This window comes from Chrysemys picta, chromosome 2, assembly GCF_011386835.1.
Source record: "Chrysemys picta bellii isolate R12L10 chromosome 2, ASM1138683v2, whole genome shotgun sequence".
Classification (NCBI taxonomy): domain Eukaryota; kingdom Metazoa; phylum Chordata; order Testudines; family Emydidae; genus Chrysemys; species Chrysemys picta.
Window position 1 is genome coordinate 203,655,049 of NC_088792.1, and position 21,365 is coordinate 203,676,413.

The 21,365-nt window shown below is 46.9% G+C and overlaps 1 protein-coding gene and 1 long non-coding RNA gene across 8 annotated transcripts in view; one reads left to right on the forward strand and one right to left on the reverse strand.

Moving 5' to 3' along the window:
• TWSG1 (twisted gastrulation BMP signaling modulator 1) overlaps positions 1–16,527 on the reverse strand; it is a 52,611-nt gene extending 36,084 nt beyond the window's left edge. The window contains exons 1-3 of one of the 5 annotated variants that reach the window (XM_042843288.2): positions 15,949–16,087; positions 13,247–13,313; positions 12,516–12,680 (exon numbers count right to left, since the gene is read on the reverse strand). In XM_042843288.2, the coding sequence (XP_042699222.1) occupies positions 12,516–12,638 (123 nt within the window). In that variant the 5' untranslated portion in view covers positions 12,639–12,680; positions 13,247–13,313; positions 15,949–16,087. Of the gene's footprint in view, positions 1–12,515; positions 12,681–13,246; positions 13,314–14,029; positions 14,370–15,444; positions 15,732–15,948; positions 16,088–16,462 lie in introns of those variants that run through there. The other 4 variants (XM_065582057.1, XM_042843292.2, XM_005282649.4 and 1 more) reach the window with 4 other exon arrangements.
• Positions 16,199–21,365, forward strand: part of LOC122172475 (uncharacterized) — a 112,186-nt gene continuing 107,019 nt past the window's right edge. For all 3 annotated transcript variants that reach the window (XR_010597991.1, XR_010597992.1, XR_010597990.1), the window contains exon 1: positions 16,199–16,336. This is a non-coding gene — a long non-coding RNA (uncharacterized LOC122172475). The remainder of the gene's footprint in view (positions 16,337–21,365) is intronic.

Genomic DNA, 21,365 nt, shown 5'->3' on the forward strand with positions numbered 1-21,365 from the left:
CCAGTGAGAAGGACCGTGAGCAGGGTCCTCCGCTATCTCCTGCCAGTGGCCCATGTCCTGTTCCTCGGCCTGCCCCTGAGGGGAGTATGCCGATCTCGATGCCCCATCGGAGGAGCGAGACACCGATCTCGAAGGCCATGGCGGTGCCGACCGCGCCGAGATGAGCTCTGGGGGATACGGTGCCGCACGGTGCCGGTCTGGAGACGTTCTGTCTCTACGCGGTGCTGGTGACCGGTGCCGAGATCGTGATCGGTGCCGATGACCGCGTCGGTGCCGAGAGTCGGACCTGGACCTGGATGGCGATCTCGAGTAGGCCCGGTGCCGAGAGCGGCCCCTCGACGTCGAGCGTCGCTCGTAACGGTGCCGAGAACTACGTCTCGATGTCGAACGGTACCGACGATCATAGCGGTGCCGGGACGTAGAACGGTGCCGCGACGATGATCTTAGCCGCGAGTACGACCGGTGCCGAGGTGATATTCGGCGCCGGGACTGCGAGCGGCGTGGGGACCTGCTTCGGGACCTGGAACGGTGCCGTGGTTCCAGCCCTTGCGATGGAGGGCGCATCAAGGCAGGTTTCCCCCTGGATTGCACAGGACGAGGGCCCAACTGTGTTGACGGTGCCGGTGGTTGAGGCGGTGCCGGCTCCGTGAGAGCAATCAAGTCTCTTGCCGTCGCGAAGGTCTCTGGGGTCGACGGGAGGCACGGTACCAACGCTGGTCGTGGTGGTGATCCTGTCTGCACCGGACTCAACGGCCTCGGAGCCAGAGTCGACGGTGCCGGAGGCACCTGTTTTTGGTGCTCCGTCGGCGGACACGGCTCTACCCCCGGCACCGGGGGGGCCGGCGTCTTAGGGACGGCAGTCTCCTGCGCCTTACGGGGGTAGGGATAGCTCAATGGTTTGAGCATTGGCCTGCTAAACCCAGGGTTGTGAGTTCAATCCTTGAGGGGGCCACTTAGGGATCTGGGGCAAAATCAGTACTTGGTCCTGCTAGTGAAGGCAGGGGGCTGGACTCGATGACCTTTCAAGGTCCCTTCCAGTTCTAGGAGATGGGGTATCTCCATTAATTTATTTATTATTTATTTATAATTTATTTCTTATGTCCCGGCGATAACAATCGGCGCCGAGGCACTTGCGGTGGGTGCGGTGCCGAAGGGTCCCGGTGCCGTGGAGGCTTGTCCGACGCCACTCGCGGTGCCGGGATAGTCGGTGCTGCCAGGGCACTGCGCACCGAGGTGCTTGGCGCTGGGGCTTGACGCGCCGATGGAGCGTCCGGGCTAAGTGCCGCCTCCATAAGGAGTTGCCGAAGCCGAAAGTCCCGCTCCTTCTTGGTTCTCGGTCTGAAGGCCTTACAGATCTTACACTTATCTGTTTGATGGGACTCTCCCAGGCACTTCAGACACGAGTCGTGTGGGTCACTTGTGGGCATAGGCTTAGCGCAGGACGCGCACTGCTTAAAGCCGGGAGCCTTGGGCATGAGCCCGGCTACGCACCGGGGGAAAAAAGGGGGAGAACAACCCCCTTAATCCCCTTTAACTATACAACAACTGTTAATAAAGTAATTTAAACAACTATCTAACTATATACAACTAGAACTATAACTATAACTATCTATAAACGGAATAAGCTAGGGAGAGTGGAGAACAGCTATGCCGCGCTCCACAGTTCCAACGACCGTCAGGGGCGGTAAGAAGGAACTGAGGGGGCGCCGGGTCGGCTGGGGTATATATCCAGCGCCATGAAGGCACCACTCTAGGGGGCTCCACAGCCGACCCGCCGGTGTTGCTAGGGTAGAAAATTCTCCGACGATCGTGCACGCGGCGCGCGCACACCTAATTGGAATCGATATGAGCAAGCACTCGAAGAAGAACTGTTGTTCTACTGGGTGGGGAGGAACTGGAGACAGAGGACTATGTGTATGTGGGGAACTGGGAGAGTGGTTGTGGCTATGGAAGAGGTGGGAAATATGGACCCTTCATTTGCACGGTTGAGAATCTGTATTTTATTAGCCCTTGTGGGCGCAGAGGATGGGGATGGCTCATTTGGATGTGTTTTGCCCACTCTGCAGTGTCTAACCCGTGACATAAGAGGTTGTGAGCTACTGGACACTATGATGATTCACTTGGGTCGAAATGATCTGGGCCTTACTCCTGGTGTTCACTTCATACAATGTATGAGAACCGATTTGTACCACAGTGATTTGTGTCCAAGAACTATGGACAGTATGTGACAGTTTTCTCTGATTCAGATGAAGTTCTGCATAATTGCTAGTGATACTATGAAAACTATTAAATGTTGGAAGAACAATAATTGGGGAACTGGAGAGTCCATGACTGACCAGAAAATGTACATCGTATGGCACAGACCCATTACAAGCTCTGATCCATCATTGTTTCTCAGAGATGGGGTACATCTATTGGACAGAGCTCAGAGGATCTTTCTCTCAAACTTAAAACTCAATATTTTGGAACAGAAACCCTGTCTGTGATTTCTTGCACCAGCCATGCCACGAACTCCACCCTGCAATCATTCTGAAACATGATCAGGAACACCATTCCACTGTAATGTAGCTGTCGTTCGCGCCAGGAACTGCATGTCAGTCAGGTGGGAGGGTGGGGAGTAACAGCAATAGAAATGTTTGTACAGCAAGGAGTGAAAACTTCAGGGAGATGCATTCCTGCTTCTGAAGGTGGGGGCGGGAAGAGAGAGAGAGAGAAGATAGAATGAAGTAAATTGGTCAGGGTATGGCTGGGGAGATACGTCAAAGCAGGGCCCAGTTGCTGGGGGCGAGGAGGGTGGGCGGGCTGCCTGCCTGGGTGTGCAAATTGCAGGACATGATATCCTCAACTGCCTAAGTGACTATGAACTCTTACCAACCCCATACCTTTTCCTTCTAAAAAAAAAACCTAGGAAATTCAACAGCAAAGAAGTGTTAATAAAGAGTTAAGGTTGCTTAGTGGTATGTCATCCTCTTGCAGAAAGTTGAAGTGAGCAAAACTCAAACGTCTGAAAACCAGGAAATACACAGTTATTGCCCTGGCAACCTTAACTCTGCCCTCTTTCAGCAGTGCCTGAATATGCCTCTTTAACACACATACCTTTACTCTGCCACCCACATGCTTGCTGAAATGTACAAGCTCTTCACTTCCTTTTACAATCCATTTCACTCTCACCCACAGAATTCTATCAACACTATAAAGGACAAAAAGAGAAGATAAAGGTTTTCCACTTCACTTTACCTCTGTTCTTTTGGAGTTGGGAGAGGCCACTGGGAATTATTTGCATACACTCCAGGGGCAATCAGTGTGTTAGCTGTACCTACAGTAAATGGTACAGGCAACAGCTGGGTCCGCTTGGTAAAGGTGTGTTTCTGATATGAGGATGAGTGAACTATTTTGAGGTGTGTGACAGAGCTGTGATTCTGATATGAGGAGATATATGTTTTGCACCCTCCCATGTGTGCAAGCAAAGAGAAGAAATGCATGTGTATCTTCAGGATCCAGTATGTATAATTTCAGTGCAGAATTGTGTATGCTATATAATTAGCAGGGCACAGGGGTTTTATTACAAAGGGCGTTGTCAGTAGCAAGTTGGGATATGGGAGCAGTCTAACCATTTATCTGCATGCACTCATGTACAGTGAATGTGGTCGGTATCAGGCACAGCTGTACTGAATGGTGGGGGCAGTGGTTTGCTCTGCTTGATATAAGTGTGTTTGCAAGATCTGGGGATTACTTTGAGGTGTGTGACAGCGACTGTGTTATGAGATCTAGGTTTTCCACCCTCATATGTAAACAAAGAGGAGAGCTGCTTATATACTTTTAGGACCCAGTATGCATCATTTCAATGAAGAATTGTGTAGGTTATGTCAGTAGCAGGGCACAGGGCTTTTATTACAAAGGACAATGTCAGGAGTAAAGTGGAATACGAGAAGATTCTAATGTTTTAATGATGGTTAAGTGAAAGTATAGGTTGAAATGGTATCTATGAGTAAGGCTAGGTTTTAATCATGGGTATTTTTTAATAAAAGTCATGGACAGGTCACAGGCAATAAACAAAAATTCACAGCCCGTGACCTGTCCATGACTTGTACTATAGAACCATGACTAAATCTTGGGTGCTCTGGGACAGGGAGTGGCCTGGGGGCGCTGCGGGTGCTCAAGGGGGAGGGGGTGGTGGCACGAGGCCCGGGACCTCTGCTGGTGCTGGGGGGGGGTGGCAGACAATGGTGCGCAACCTGGGACCCACGCTGCTTCCGGGGGGGGGGGGGGGGGGGGGAGGGTGGCAGCCTGAGAGGGAGAGGGGCAGCAGCTGAGACTGCCCCAGCAGCGGCCGGTGCGGCTGGCCCAGGAGCTGCCTAAGCTGCCCTGGGGCCAACCACACCACCCGCTGCAGAAGTCACGGAGGCCCGGGAAAGTGATGGAATCCATGACCTCCGTGACAGACTTGCAGCCTTACCTATGAGTAAGTGTCATAATCGGCGATGCCTCGATTTGAGGATGATCTCTATCACAGATTTACATATGGGTCCTGAGATGACTCAGGAGTCTGATCCTGGAACCACAGATCCGCCTGCAGTAGGTACAGACATTTTCTGGAGGGTCATCTGCCTGCTGGGAGAAAGTTCGTTTTCCTTCCTTCCTTCTCTCTCTCTCTCTTTTCAGCTTCAAGGGCAAGGTGCTTAATCCTCAAAGCGAGCCACTGCTTGACAGAGGATGTGGCACCATTGAGGTCAGTTGGTGGCTTGCTCCTCCCAGTTTGTGATGTCCACATTAGTTTTCTTGAGATACGCTTTCAGTGTGTCTTTGTAGCATTTCCTCTGATCATCCGGGATCTCTGATCATGGGTGAACTGAGAGTAGAGGACTTGTTTTGGGAGGCTAGAGTCTGGCATCCGCACACAACGTCCAGCCCAGCGGAGTTGGTGCATGAGGATCATTGTTTCAATACTGGTGACACTGGCATCAGTGAGGATGCTGGGATTAGTGCAGAGATCTTCCCACTTGATGGGAAGGATCCTCTGGAGGCATCGTTGGTGATACCTCTCCAAACTCTTGAAGTGCTGTCAATAGGTCACCCAGGTTTCCCATCCATAAAGTCTCAGGAGCAAAATCAGGACCTGTACATAGCCTTCTTCGATTTGATAAAGGCCTTCAACTCCGATAATCATGAAGCCCTATGAAAGGTGCTGGCCAAATTTGGTTGCCCTCCAAAAATGTATTAAGGTCCTAAGGCTTCTCCATGATCAGATTACTGCCACCGTTCTCTGTAATGGAAGGGTCCATGTCCGGGCCGTCATTAAAACTGGGGTTAAGCAAGGACGCATTATTGCCCCAACCCTGTTCTCCATCTATTTAGCAGTCATTTTGGTCCTTGTTAAAGACCGCCTCCCCAATGGAGTTGACATCCAATACAAAATGTATGGGCATCTTTTTAATCTTTGACGACTTCACTCAAAGTCTAAAGTCCTCAGAGCGTCCATTACTGATCTTCAGTATGCTGATGACTGTGCCATCCTCGCACACACTGAGAATGACCTTCAGTCCACACTGGATTTTTTTATACAAGCTTACCGAAGCATGGGACTCTCACTCAATATTGAGAAGACTAAAGTGCTCCATCAGCCAGCTTCAGACCTTGCACATGACCCACCACAAATCACCATCGAGGGACAGACTTTGGAGAGAGTCAAGTACTTCTGTTACCTCAGTAGCCAACTTTCTCAAAACACAAAAATTGACAGTGAGATCTAGCACAGGATCTAGTGCACAAGTGCGTCCTTTGGGAAATTGCTCTGATGCATTTTCAAAGACCGGACCTACAGAAGCACACCAAGATCCACGTCTATAAGACAACTGTTATTCCTACACTCCTTTATGTATGCAAAACAGATGAGTAAGTGTAAGGGAGATGTAAAAGACTGTGATGCAGTTCTTAAAGTGGAGATGTGTGGTATTCTTTCTGGGGAGCCGGCAAAGTATATGACTGTACACCAGGATCTGGAACCTCCTGAATCTTATAGTACTAATGCATATTGAGGCATTACTTGAAGAGAGTAGAGGGAAGATGAAGGCTATCGTATTTTTTTCCTTTTTGTGCTTTAATAGTGTTAGATGGAATCTTGTAAGCAAGAGTGAACTGGCTGCAAAAGGAAGTAAAGAGCTTGTACATTTCAGCAACTGTGGGATTGGCAGAACAGAATGAAAGGAAAGATGAATACCATCCTACGTGAACAACAATCTGGATTTAGACAAGGGAGATCGTGCACAGATGCTATTTTCACCCTGGGACGGATTATTGAGAACACAACTGAAATCCAAGGCAGTCTTGCCATCAATTTTGTGGACTTTCAAAAGGCATTTGACAGTGTAAACAATGTGGAAAATTGTGGAACAATATGTAATTCCAACAAAATTAATTAACATTATGAAGGGATTCTACACCAACTCAAAATGCTGCATTAAAATGGATTGAGTAAGCCATTCAGGATCAAGACAGGTGTAAGGCAGGGGTGCGTCCTGTCTCCTTTTTTTGTTTACGCTAGTCATCGACTATGGATTAAAACAACGCAACAGTGATACATATCGCCTAAAATGGAACAATTCAAGGCTATTTGGTTTAGACTTTGCTGACGACATCACTCTTATCAATTAAGATGCCAAAGGACTACAAAAATGTACAAACCAAGCCAAAGTAGTAATGGAGAAGATAGGTTTGAGATACAATGCAAAGAAATGTAAAGTCATGTTAATGCAGACTGTAGGGACAGAAATCAAAACTGAAGAAGAGAAACTGGAGAAGGTGGACAATTTTATGTATCTTGGAAGTACCATCAACCAAGATGGTACTAGTTTTGAGGAAATAAGAAGAAGAATCAGGAAGGCAAACGCTGCATTTGGAAGACTCAAAAACATCTGGCAACTCAAAAACATCTCCCTCAAGACAAAACTGAACATGTACAAAGCAATTGTTATCGCCATCACAACATATAGCAGTGAGACATGGCAATTTATCAAGAAAGAGACACAAAAGCTGGATGCATTTAATCACAAATGTCTGCAAAGAATATTTGGAATAACATATAGAGATAGGAAGACGAATGAAGAAGTCAGACAAGGCAACCTCTCACAAATAATCTACAAAAAAAGACATCAGTGGCTGGGACATGTGCTCAGAATGGAAAAAGAACACTTACCAAATATCACCCTTGAATGGAAGCCAGAAGACGCAAGAAGAAAGAGAGGAAGACCGCGAATAACATGGAAACAAACCGTTCTGAATGACATCAAGCACCTCAACATGAAATGGGAAGATTTGGAGAAAAGGGCAGTTGACAGGCAAGGATGGCAAATGTGGGTAGCCCAATGTGCAGCAAAGCACAGGATGGACTAAGGTAAGGGGTTGGCAGAGCAGAAGTTGCATAGGCAACTGCAAACTGTGTTTGAATTTCGCTCAACTCAACTTTCTGCAAAGGGATGACATACCACAAAGCAACCCTTACCTTTGCATTAACATAGGGGGTTTCTTTGCAATTGAAATAAAAGAGGGGATAAGTTACTTTGTTCATGTGTGCTGGCTTCTCCTTGACCCAGGCTTTTAGAGCAAAACTATTGCTGCCCCATCACGGGAAATGAAGGTGGGCACACCTGCAGTGCCACACCAGGCCACAAAAGGGCTCATAGGGACTGCACACACCTGTTCAAAGGGACACAAGCCACCTAGCATGTCTCACTCTGAGCACAGAGGCAGAGAACCATCATCCACGAACTGACAGCTAATTTGTTATTTATTCATTTATTTTTAGGTACACCTGTAAAGCATATGGACTGAACTCCCACTCCCTGAAAAAGAAGCTGTTTGCTTTAGCATCCTATGACTTCAATTGCTGACTCTACTAAAATTTCATCAACATGGGAAGGATCTTCCAGTAATGGGTAAAAGCTGGCTAACTAAGGTACATGCATGACTGCAGATATCTAGCTTTATAGTCTTACACTGCTTATTTTCTTAAAAAACAAAACAGCCCTGCACACACATACGCACACACAAAAGCTAACCCTCAACTCCTCAGATACAAGACTGTTAAATCTTTGTGGCTTGTAAACATTTAAGATATAAGTCCCAAGTTAATTTATTATAATGTTTGTTTAGAGGAAAGACTAAAGGGATACAAAATTCTAGCCAGCAAACCAAGGGCACAAATGAAGCAACTGTACTTGAAATATACAAGAAAAGCTTTATGAATATGAAGTTGTTGATCTCATGCTCTTTTCTGTTATGGTTCTAACAAAATAAATATTTATGTCAGGACCACCCTTAAGCACTGCAGCTTGTAAGGAGTGGTAGTAATGACTGTATTGCCTTCCAGCCATGCTGGCAAAAATATTTACATAACTATGTGCTACATATGAGAGAGAACATGTGTTTTTTTCAGTATTTCTTCAGTCCAGGTGGCCTCAGTATTTGAACATTTTAAAATGACAAATATTCACATGCTGCAGCAGTACCCCAGTAATATTAAAGAGACATTATCCATATTCCAGACCACAAGTTTTACCTACTTTGATAGGGAAAATCCTTTATATTCCAGATTCAATATCTAGTAGTTTTACTTATTTAAGTTCACAATTCCATTACCAAAAAAATTTTAAAAAAAAGTAAAGTTACAACCACCACCATCCCAACTCTTAGACTCAGGACTCAGTCAGAAATAATACATATCTCGCTTAACATTCAAACACTAGTCCCAGAGCTATGCTAATATCTTAAGTGCTGGTGCTGCGGAAGCATAGAAGCAAATAAAAGATGATATGATGCTTTAGAGGGACAGTCAAGACTTTAAGAGTTATTCTATTCATGAGCTGTTTTATGTTTGCACCTAAGTTATCCCTTCACTCTTCCTGCCTGATACTGAAGCACATCATTCCTGTTCATAAGACGAAAGCAGAGTAGATGAACAGCTCACGTATTCCTCAGTTGTAGAGACACCCTAAATTACTGTAGGGTCTCAGCACAATTGCACATATTTTGCATTCTTCATTTTGGGGAGCAATTTTAAAGGGATAGAGCTGACCATATGAATTTAAAAGCAACATAAAGGTAGGTTAAATGTTGGGCCTCTAAAGCTCAACAGTATCCCTATGTACTCCATTAAAACCAGATGAATGCTTGAGAGGGAGGAATCAGTGTTTGACAACTTAAATGGACAACAGGAAGGGGGAAAAAGTCTTTATTTTCTAATATTAGGCCTTGTCTAGACTTGGAATTTGCTCTGAATACCCACCATTGTAGCTGCACCGGTGCTAACTCTAGTGCAGAAAGGCACAGCTGCTATTTGTACAGGGGGAGCTTAACCCTATTTCAAGCAGGGCTAACCTCCACTAGTGCAAACAGCAACTAGGCCTCTCTGGGCTGGAGAACATAGCTACACCAATCGCTGTACAGTAACTCCTCACTTAAAGTCGTCCCGGTTAATATTGTTTCATTGTTACATTGCTGATCAATTAGGGAACATGCTCGTTTAAAGTTGGGCAATGCTCCCTTCTAACGTCCTTTGGCAGCCGCCTGCTTTGTCCACTGCTTGCAGGAAGAGCAGCCCATTACAGCTAGCTGGTGGGGGATTGGAACCAGGGTGGACCGGCAGCCCCCCTATCAGCTCCCTGCTCCCAGAGGTTAAAGCAAGCCAGTATACCCCGGTACAGCGTACCGGCAAGAGTCGATGCGCCGTACCGGGGTGGCCCGGCTTCCCCAGGCGGCAATTTAAAGGGCCTGCGGCTCCCAGCAGCAGCTGGAGCCCCAGGCCCTTTAAATTGCCGCCAGAGCCCTGCTGCCGGAGCCCTGGGGTAGCAGCGGCAGCCGGGGGCTCCGGCAGCAGTTTAAAGGGCCCAGGGCGGTAGCAGCGGCCGAGCCTTGGGCTGTTACCCCAGAGGGGGAGGGGGAGGGCACTTACCGGTACAGGGCGGGCCGGGGCTAGCTCTGACCCCCCATCCCTGCCCCTTCCGGGGGCCAGAGCCGGCCCCAACCCAGCCCCATACCAGTAAGTCCCTATTTCTACTTTCACCCCTGCCCGCTCCCCTAAATTCCCTGTGCAGCAGCTGCCCAGCAGGCTAGCAATTGCAGCTGTCCCTTTCCCCAATGCCATGTGCTGCTCCTGCCCTCTGCCTTGGAGCTGCTCCCCGAGACTCCTGCTTGCTGTGTGGGGAGGAGAGGGGGAAGAGGGAGGCTAATGTCAGGGTGTCCCCCTCCCCGCTGCTCCTGCACCCCGCTTACCCCATCTTCCATAGAGCAGGGAGGACACACAACGGAGGGAGCTTGCTGGTAGCAGCTGGTCTCAGCAAGCTGATCTAATTAACAAAGCAGTGTACTTAAAGGGGAAATGCGCATCTCTCTCTCTCTCTCTCACACACACACACACACACACACACATAGTGTGTGTCTCTGTCTGCGATGCTGTCTGCCCTCTCTCCATTCCTGCTGCCTTGTAGAGTGAGAGAGTTAACCCTTGAGGGCTCAACCAATTGCTAGTTCATCATTTAGCAGTAAGGCATTCTCTGGGAAATATCCCACCCTCTGACTCCTCCACTCAACCAAGCTTCACAATCATCATCACCTTGTGTTAAATTGTTTGTTTAAAACTTATACTGTGTGTGTGTGTCTCTCTCTCTCTCTCTCTCTCTCTCTCTCTCTCTATATATATATATATATATATATAGAGAGAGAGAGAGAGAGAGAGAGAGAGAGAGAGAGAGACTTTTGTCTGGTGAAACAAAATTCCCTGGAGCCTAACCCCCTCATTTACATTAAATCTTATGGGGAAATTGGATTCGCTTAACATCGTTTTGCTTAAAGTCGCATTTTTCAGGAACATAACTACAACATTAAGTGAGGAGTTACTGTAACTCATGCATATCCACAATTTGCACAAGGCCTAAGAAAGCATTACAAACTATGAAATGTAAACTTTTTAAAATTAGATCCATCTCAGTAGATGACAAGGTCAATTCAAGACAATGCACATAAGCATTTGCTATGGTTCTCTAAGTCACAAGTCTTTAAAACTGAAGTTCTTCCAATTTCATGGTTCTATTTTCAGGGATGCTAAGCACCCACAACTCCAATCACCATCAGTAAGAGGTGTAAGTGCTCAATGCCTCTGAGTATCCGGACATTTACTAATTAGGCATTTTAAACTGTTTTACCCTACCAATTATTACCAAAACAAATAAGTTGTTAGAGAACTTTACAGTAACTAGTTAGATTTCAAATGCACTGTACATTTTAAAGTTATAATTGGTATATTCCTTTTAAAGAGGTTTCAAGTGCAGTTTTACTCAGAAATGAGACAATAAAAATGATTCTTACAACACATCAGTTCTCTGTAGGCACCGAGTCCCATCTGGTAGCTTTACTAGCAAAAGTAACTTTTTTACTTTAAACAAAACCAAACCCCACTCCTGTTAGCACTTTTCTAGCTCATCCATTATTCACAGAATTATTAACTAGTTTCCAGATGCAGCAACTTACAGTACTAGAGGCAATGCAGGAGCCAAAAAAAACAGTTTGGTTTTCAGATCCCAGTATGAACATGCATGTTTGGCAAAGGTTTTTATTTGTAAACTGTGCAAATTTTATATGGAAGTCAATTAAACAAACATGGAAACTCTTGATGTTGTTTTTAGTCACTTTTAAGACTACAGCATACTTTAAGTAAGCAGACAAAATACATTGCAGACATGACATTTTCTCTCCTCTCCCTCATTTCCTAACTTCACTCATCTAAAACCTGAGGTTAATTGTAAAAAGCATCGTGCTCCACTGCCTGCAATTTCTGACGCCAGTACATCATCCTGAGCTGAGGTGCACATTAAGAATTCTTGGCCATCATTTCCAGCTGCCACAAAGCAAAATTTAAAGATTTCCTTATGCATCTAGAAACCCTAAGAAGTTTCCATGTCTACATGAGACAGTTTTAAAGAGCTTTAGGAGCCTCATGGAAAACACTGAAAGCATCCTAATTTAAAGAAGCAAACTAAATGCTGATGTAGGTTTTCTGTAGTTCTCTCCTTTCCTACTAACATTATTAAAAGCGTGACTGGTATCTGTTATAACCCAGATGAAATTAAAATCTTTTGTTAGCAGAACAGATATCAGAAAAAATACAAACCACACCTCTTATGTCACAAACAAAGGAATCCACCTTCATCTGCTTTAGAACGTACAGGAGTCAAATGAACTCTTGTTTTGTGTTGGTTTTTAAATTTGGAATTAATGTTTTCATGAAACCATTCTTAGCAATAAAAATAGAGAAAATATGTCATAGAAATACACTTGCTTACAAAGAGAATGAGGATTCAGCTGCCGTTCAAAGTACTAATAAGCAGCTAAGCAAAATAAAGTTTGTTTTTTATTTCAGCATATTTCAGTATCATTGGATATTGTCTATTTAAATCACTGAATCTATTTGAAAGACTTAAAAACAAATTCTGAAACTAAGTCTTTAGGGTAAAGAAAGGAAATACCTGTATCAGACATTTACTGACATCACTAGCACAGAGAGCCTTATTGCAGCCCATTGATGGTGGAATCCATAATAAGAACAGCAGGATAGTTACTATAGGCACTGTGACGTACTGTGACCTCATGATTTCCTGCAGGCAGTCAATTTCTGGAATCTCCAAGCAGCACTGAAATAAGAAAAAGCAACTGAAAATACTGTATTTGCTGGAGTGGAAGCCAAATCCTTTTTGTTTTTCTCATGTAATTCCTTTAAACCAATTTTAAGGGCTTTGCAGGGTAGAGTGATTTAAATCAAATTGAAAATTGTGAAATCAATGTGAAGTTATGCTGCTGCAACATTAAACTTTATAATAAATTAAAATATTAGCATGTGGGTTTTCTTAATTGCCACTACTGATTAGGGAATCTTATTTGAATGTTATAAATCTGCTGTATGCAAAAAAAATGTTTTCGAAGTATTAAAATTAAGGCCCTGATCCTGGAGACCCTAAAACCAGCTATGTTACTTTTCTCACACAAATACACTTAAAGTATGTACACAGGTGTGCATAGCATCAAAAGCTAAAATTGTATTTTTACTAAAAACTTCTTAGTGGCATGAAATCTTTATCACTTCAAAACAAAACCGCTTCAGTGTTAACAATAAGATGTTTAGACTTTCAATACATTAACAATACATATATGCCAACATTTCAAAAAAAAGGAGCCTAAAGTTAGGTTCCTAAACCTGTACCTTAAACACTTGAAGGTGGGATTTTTCAAAAGCACATAAATGACTGGAGTCAATGAGACACGTGCACCTAAAATTGGAGGAATATAGCTTGGTCAAAGAATTTCAACTTCCTTCACTTCTGGAAGTTCAGTATATCATAGATGATATGGTTTTGCAAATACTACGTGTTTGACTTCAATATTTATGTTATCAAAATAGTTTATGGACCCCAATCATAAACTAGGACATCATTCTGGCAGGCACTGTACAAATACATAACAAGGAGCTTAGAATGAGCTTGTATTGTTCTTATGGTAAAGATCTTAATGAGGCCCTGGATTTGTCTTGTTCAGCATTTATGAATCTTTTAGTAGAAAAACAATTCTATGTAAACTAAAATTCTACTAGCAGTTAGGAAACTAATTAAAAAACCCCAAGTACAACATATCCACTCGAGCAATTTAACACTATAAAATGGGAAGAAATTAAATAAATATCAATATATAAATAAAAATGATTTAAATATAGAATATCATTTAAAATTCATAGTTATTTAAAAAAAAAAGCATTATTTGTATCCAGAGTTTTGGTGGACTTCCCCTATTCATTCCAGGGGCATATACAAAGAACAGAGGATCTTTCACACAATCAAGAGCCATTTACTTTCACTGTTTACATAATAATGTTTTGACATAAAACATCAAGCTTTATGTATCATAAATTATAATCTAGATTTAACAATAAATATCTTAATAAAAATGGCAGGAATTAAAATAAATATATGGTAAGTAAACAAGTACTTACTTTACAAAGGAGAAGCTCTGATAGATTAGTGAATAAAGATATGTTTTAACACAGCACCAAATTGTTTCAATGCCATCAATCTGGATTTAGTCATTATATAGCAAAGGGCTTCTGAATACACAACTGGATAGATGTCACTAATATGAATACACTGCAATGGAGTTATCTTAATAATTTAATACAGATGTGTGTTGTGGGGTGAGTGGCTAACAATTTCCATGCTTCACTGCTTATTCTTAGTTGCCACTTGTCCTTTCAATCTACATTTTCACTACACCCCATTTTCTGCTTGCCCTCAAAACTTTCTCACTGGCTGTCTTCATTCCTTACCTACATTCAGTTTCTGCCTGCTACCTATCCCTGTTGTTTAACCCTTCATAATTCAGTTGGCTCATTCCCAGTTACTCACTTCCTAAACTGCACACTACAGCTTGACTTGGAAGGTCAAATTTAAGTCTGGCTTAACTAACACTAGTTACTCACCTTGTATCTACACTATGAAAGGCAGTCAACACCTTTAGTTGATTTCAGGTGATCGAGTTAGCCAAAGCATGTGTTAGTTAAGTCCATCCTAAATGCCCATTTTTTCTAATCTAAACAAGGGGAGAAAAATACCTCTGAAAGGCCCACCATGAGCACTGATGATTAACTCCCTTTCCCTGCACAAACATCTGCTACGGCAGCAAAGGAGTAGATCTCTCTCTTTGCATGGGTCTGGACCAACACATGATTGGTAGGAATGATGTGGAGAAATGAGGAGCAAGGTACTTGAACTGTAATCTCTTTGGGACAACCTCTTTTTTGTTCTGTTTTTGTACAGCACCTAGCAGAGCAGTCCCCTTCACTATCTACACTGCTCTTGCTCTTTGCAATGGCTGGGGTTGCGGTGGTCTGTATTTCGTATCATTTGGTTCCATAAACAGAAAAAAGACTGAGGTCTCTGTTCCTCAGAGATTCATTTTGTCCTGGGTGGCTCGGTAGTCTTCAAGTAAATGACTGTACAGAAACAACTCACAAATATATCTGATGCCAACTTGAACTTGATCTCCCAAATAACGTAAAATATGCATAGAAGGTTGGGGTTTTTTGTTTGTTTTTATTTATTTTTTTTTTTTTGCAATGCAACCATTTCCCCTAAACGTTTTTCTACCAACTCATGTGCTAACTGCTCACAAAACACTCGGAATTGACTTAATACTCCAAATAACAGTCCGAGCTCATCCACACACCCTGCCCTTCTAACCGAGTCACCATTTTCCTACCAAAGATGGCCCTGGCACAGGCCTCCCGACGGCTGGCGACAGGGGGAAAAAACAAGCACAAAATGTTTTATCCCGATACTTTCCCAACCTTCTCTGGGGCAGGGGCGCTGGAACAATGTGTCTGGCGGGGATGCTGAGAGCCATTGCACCAACCTGCAAACCCCGCATTTGATGGAAACCACTTCAAGCCAGGAGGGGCAGCGCCCCCAGCACCCCTGCAGGGCGGCGTGGGGGGAGGCAGCCGCACCAACCACAGCCACAGGCAGAGCCAAGAAACAGCAACAACTCCCCGGCCAATCCCCACCCGCCTTTCCCGGGAGCGTGTGCCAGGCGGTGTTTCGCCGCTGGCCGGGCCGGGAGTGTTTCCAAAGCGCCGTTAAAAGGCAGCAGTGGCCTCCCCAGTGCAGACCAGCGCCCCATGCCTGGGAGTGTCTAGCCTGTCTACAAAGGCAGCAGTTCGCTTCGAATCAGAGGAGCGAGCCGGAGCTCCTGAAAGAGCCACAGACTCCACGCCCACCGCCCCGCTCCCCCTTCCCGGCACCGGAGCCCCCCGATCTCCTAGCCCGGCTGCCCCTCTCTCTGCCCGGCCCCTGGCGCCCCAATGCCTCCGTCCCGGCTCGCAGCGGCCCCCCTGCCGGCAGCCGGCAGGTCTCTTACCCCAAGGCGTCGCGGGCTGGGCAGCCCCCCTGTGCCTAGCGCTCCGGCTGCTCGAGAGGCGGCGGCAGCGGCCGCGCTCTGCAGCCCGCGGCTTCCTTCGCCTCGGCCGCACGCAGCGAGGAGGCGGCCCGCGCGTCGCGCCGCTCACACAGGGCCCGGCAGCGCCCCGCCTAGGGGCACCGTCAAGGGACAGGACCCTCCCCCGCTCTGCCCGGCCTGAGGGAGGGGCTGACTCCCCCCCTCACACTCACACCCTGGGGGAACCAGGGTGCCCCCGCCCGCTTGCATCGCTCCGCCTAGGCCCCCTTGGTCCCATCCAAGGAGCCCCAGGGAGGGGACGGGCCTGCTCCACCTTCCTCACCAGCTCCAAACCGGGACCATTTAGCGGGTGAGTTTGCCACAGTTGCCAAACTTTTCACCTCTGCAGCAGACGGGCCCCTGAGGCCCAGATGTGGCAGCAGCTCCACATTTGAACACTGGACTGACTCTCTGCATGGTTGGGGTGGAAATTCACCTTGAACGCCTTGTGCTGCGCTGGTCGCCCGTCTCAAAAGAGTTACACTGAATTGGAAAAAGTACAAAGCAGGGCAACAGAAAGGAGTAAGGGTGTGGAACAGCTTTGAGATGAAGAGAGATTAAACGGACTGAGACTGTTCAGCTCAGAAAAGAGAGGCGGGAGGGGGAGATAGGATAGAAGTGTATAAATCATGAATGGTGTGAATAGGGAAGAGGGGCTTAGTTATCTGTAACTGGAGATTCTTCAAGATGTGTGGTCCCTGTTTGTATTCCACCCATGGGTGCGCACGCGCGCCATGCACCTAAGTCCAGAAGTACTGTTTCTTAGCAGTAGCCATAGACCCACATGTGCGTAGTGCATGCTCAAAGCTGAGGGTATAATAGGTCTTGCGGGTCGACACCTCTCCAGTGTCCCTTATTGTTGTGCAGTCCAGTCCACAGCAGAGGGGATGGAGGGTGGGTATTAGAATACAAATTGGGAACACACAGCTCAAAGAACCTCCAGTTGCAGATAAGTAATCTCTTTTTCTTCGAGTCATGGTCCCTATATGTATTCCATACGTGAGTGATTAACGAGCAGTGATCAGTGCAGAGGTGGGTGCGAGGATGCAATAGGAAGTGCAATCGGCAGTACAGCTTGACCCACAAAAGTCCGTAGCCACTAGTTGTGCGATGGCATTGTGGGATGTGGACGGAGTGCCAGGTTGTTGTATGACAGATGTCTTGCCACGAGACGACAGCGAGGCAGGCTGATGTAGCTGCTTGCGCTTGCATGGAGTGCACTGTGGCTCTATCAGGCAGAGGTACATTGGATTGTCTGTAGCATTAATGGATCCACCCAGAGACCCATTTGGGGATTCATTGGGAGGAGAGAGTTTGGCCCTGGGATCAGTTGGCAATAGCCACAAATAGTTTTGGCAATGTGCAAAATGAGCGAGTCAGGTGGAGGTAGAATGCCAGTGCACAGCGGACATCTTGGGAGTGCAGGATCCTATCCATGTGGGAGGTGTGTGGTTTGGGACAGAACACAGATAGGTAGATGCATTGATTTAGATGGAACTTCAACACTATTTTTGGGAAGAATTTAGGTGTAACCATAAGGAACATTTATTCTGGTGAAACATGGTGTAAGGGGGGTTTGCCATCATGGCCGCCAGTTCACTGACCTGTCTATCTGAGATAATGGCTACCAAGAATGTCACCTGCATGGAGAGCTGGAAGAGGGAGCATGTTGCCAGTGGCTCAAAGGGTGGCTTTGTGAGGGCAGAGAGAATGAGATTAAGGTCCCACAGGGTGTGAGCTTGAGTACTGGTGGGAAGGTACTGAGTAAACTCTTCATGAAACGGATGGTGGTAGGGTGTGTAAAAACACAGAGGCGCTGTCCACGGGGGAGAAAAAGACACTGAGTACTGCCAGATAGACTCGTATAGAGCTATGGGCAAGATTGAGAAGGTGGTCAAGGACGATAGGTATAGATATAGCACTCAGTGGATGGTGATGGCAGTGAAGTGTCTCCATTTAGCTCTGTAGCAGGCCCTGGTGGATACTCTCCTGCCCTGGTTAGGGATGTGTTACACTGGGGTGGAGAATGCCCTGTCTATCCCCGAGCCCCATCCAAATACTAGGCTGTGAGGTGAAGCTAGCCCAGCTTGGGATGTCAGACCTAGTCCCGATCTTGCATGAGGAGGTCCGGGAGTGTTCAGAGGCAGAGTGGTGTGTGGATGGAGAGTCTGTGTAGGTCTGTGAACCAGAATTGGCAGGGCCAGAATGGGGCTATGAGTATCACGGTGGCTCAGTCCAGGCGGATCTTGGGCTATGCTTGTGGGAGGAGGGGAAATGGGGGGAAAGGCATGGTGGAGGTTCTGTTCAGGGGAGGAGAAGGGAGTCACCCTGCGAGTCTTCCCTTACAGCTCCCCTGGAGCAATAAAGGGGCAGTTTGCAGTTCTCACAAGTGGCAAAGAGGTCCCACCATGGGGTGCCCCATTTATGGAAGAGGTATCCAAGCATGGCATCATGTAATTCCCACTCGTGGTTGAGGTAGAGAGTCCTGCTGAGTGCATCAGCTAGGGCATTTTGGGTGCCTGGGAGATATATGGCTTGGAGCATCACCTAGTGCTTGATGCACCAGTTCCAAAGATAGACAGACTCAGAACAGAGGGAGGGAGACTTGGTGCCACCCTGCTTATTCATGTAGTGTTGTTGGAGAGCAATTGAATGTGGTCGGACTGGATGAGAGAAAGAAATGCCTGGCACACGAACCTGACTGCCCACAGTTCTAGCATGTTTATATGCATTTTGCTTTCCCGTGCATTCACACTCCCTGGGCAGCGTGACCATCTAGATGATCTCCCCAACACACAAAGGAGGCATCCATTGTAATGGTAGGATCAGTCCATCATGTGAGGGAGGTAAGCACTGTTCAGAGAATGAGGACCCTGGCCTCCATATGGCCCATGCTGGCGCTGTAGATGGAGAGGAGCCACATCTGGAAGCAACGCATATGCAGACATACATGCAGTTTATATGTTCAAGGACAGAGACACAATGGCGGACCATGGTGCGTGGCTTGCAATGCAGATCTGCAATAATGGTTGTCAGTGTTGCAAATTGGTCCAACAGAAGAAGAGCCCTTGTTATGGATGGAGTCGAACCATGCTTCCAATAAAGTGGATCATCTGTGTAGGTCTGAGCACTGACTTTTCCTTGTTGATGCAAATACCTAGAGACCCCAGGAAAGTGCAGAGGGTGAGGATGGCAGAGGTGAGTTCTTGTTGGGATAGCGTGACAAGGAGCCAGTTGTCTAGATAGTAGCCGAGATGGTGTATTTGTGCTGCTACTATTGCGAAAACCTTCATGAAGACTTGTGGAGCCATGGCTATGCCAAAAGGGAGAACCCAGAATTGCTAGTGGTGTGTCCCACCTGAAAACGTAGAAATTTCCACCGGGCCGGGTGAATGTCCACATGGAAGTAGGCATTCTTCATGTAGAGACTGTGAGCCAAGCCTCCTGGGGGAGAGATGGGATAATTGATGCCAGCATCACCATGCGGAATTTGGATTTTCTGATAAAGGTGCTCAGCAACCGAAGGTCGAGAATGAGGCAGCACCATCCGCCCTTCTTAGGGATGAGGAATTATGGAGAGTAGAAGTCTCATCTCATGTTAGGAGGTGGGATCTACTTTGTGGCTCCCTTTAGGAGAAGAGAGTCCACTTCTTGTTGGAGAACACATTGAAGGGAAGGGTCCCCGGGGGTATCCAGGGGTGGGGGGCTGATGCGGGGAAAATGAGAGAAATTCTATGGAGTATCCATGGTAGATGATCTCCTGTACCCAACAGCCCCAATTGTTGGCAAATAGGCCAAAATAGCCCGCAAAGACAACATGAGGATCTGCAGGTGGCAACGGGGGAGGTTCGCGGGTCTTGACCATCACATCAAAACTGAGGCTGCTGGTGGAAGAGGTGGTCATGGCAGAGGCAGGGAAGCAAGGTCACTGAGAGCAGTGCTGCCTACGTGGGGCCTCCTGTTGGCATTGGTAGTAGGCTGGGTAGGGCGCATGCGGTCATGGATGGAACTGCTACCATTGTTGTCTGAATCGCAGGGCCATGGTATATATCCCTAGGAACTGTAGCATGGCCCTGGAGACTTTCAAGAATGAAGGGACTAGTCTGTCTTGCTGTGAAACAGTTTGTACTCGCCAAAGGGGAGGTCCTCGATTGTACTTTGGACTTCCCTTGGGAAGCCAGATGACTAGAGCCACAAGTCCTGGCGCATGACAACCCCAGTTGTGTGAGAGCAAGAGGATGTGTCAGCCACATCTACAGCTGCCTGGAGGTCCACTTGGGCAACCAGGTGCCCCTCGTCTACCAGCGTCTGATATTGCTGCTGTTGGTCTGGTGGCAGTTTATCCCAGAACTCTGCTAGCTTAGCATAGTTATTAAAATCATACTTGTCTAGCAGAGCCTGATAGTTTGCAATCCAGAACTGTAGTAATGCTGAGGAATATACTTTCCTCCTCAACAGATCCATGCACTTTGCAGCCTGGTCTGGAGGGGTTGACTTCTATGTTTGCTGGCATGCCTGCTCAGCTGCCACGTGCAAAAAATAAAATCCATCCTTTTAATAGGTACAAAATATCTCCACCCTGCCCACTAACGTGTGGGGACACAGAAGGAAGGGGTGTGCCACACTGCTCACACTGGGTGAAGGATGACTTCATTAATAGGTAGTGACACCCTTGAGGGCCCCTGAGGTTGGAAAATGTCCAGGAGCTGGTGTTGCTTGTCCTGAACCTCCTCCAATGGGATGCCCAGGTTTGTTGCTACCCTCTGCAGCAAGTCATGATATTGCCGGTAATAATCCTGTGAAAAAGGGAGAGAGGAATAAGTGCCTCATCCAGTGAAGAGGAAGCAGCCATGGGGACTGGTGAAGCCAGTGGCACCGGTTGGACATCTGCCTCTTCCTCAGACAGTGGCGGTAGAGGAGCCGGGCAGTCGTAATAGGATGCCTGGCAAGGTGGGTAGCATTGGCGGTAGGAGTCCCCGGGTGCCCAGTACAGCCCAGGCGAAGGGTCCTGCGGTTGCGGTGGACCCCACGGGTACTGGTACTAGACCCTTACTGCTGGATCATATTCCAGTGGATAAGGTGGTCAGGGATGTGAGTCGGAATTGGGGTGTGACATTGGGGAGAATGAGGGTTCTGGCTCCGAAAACTCCTCAGACTCCAAGGACAGTTCTGGCACCGGGGAACTGGTGGTACAGGTGGGTTGTGGTGTGGCACCAGTAGGAGCCGGTCTGGCAGCAGTAGAAGTGGTTTGTCCTCTGGAGTGGTGATGTCTTGGGTGAAAAGGGGTCCATAGAGGGTGGGTACAGGAGTATCAGCTCCTCTGCCAAAATGAGGGGCTC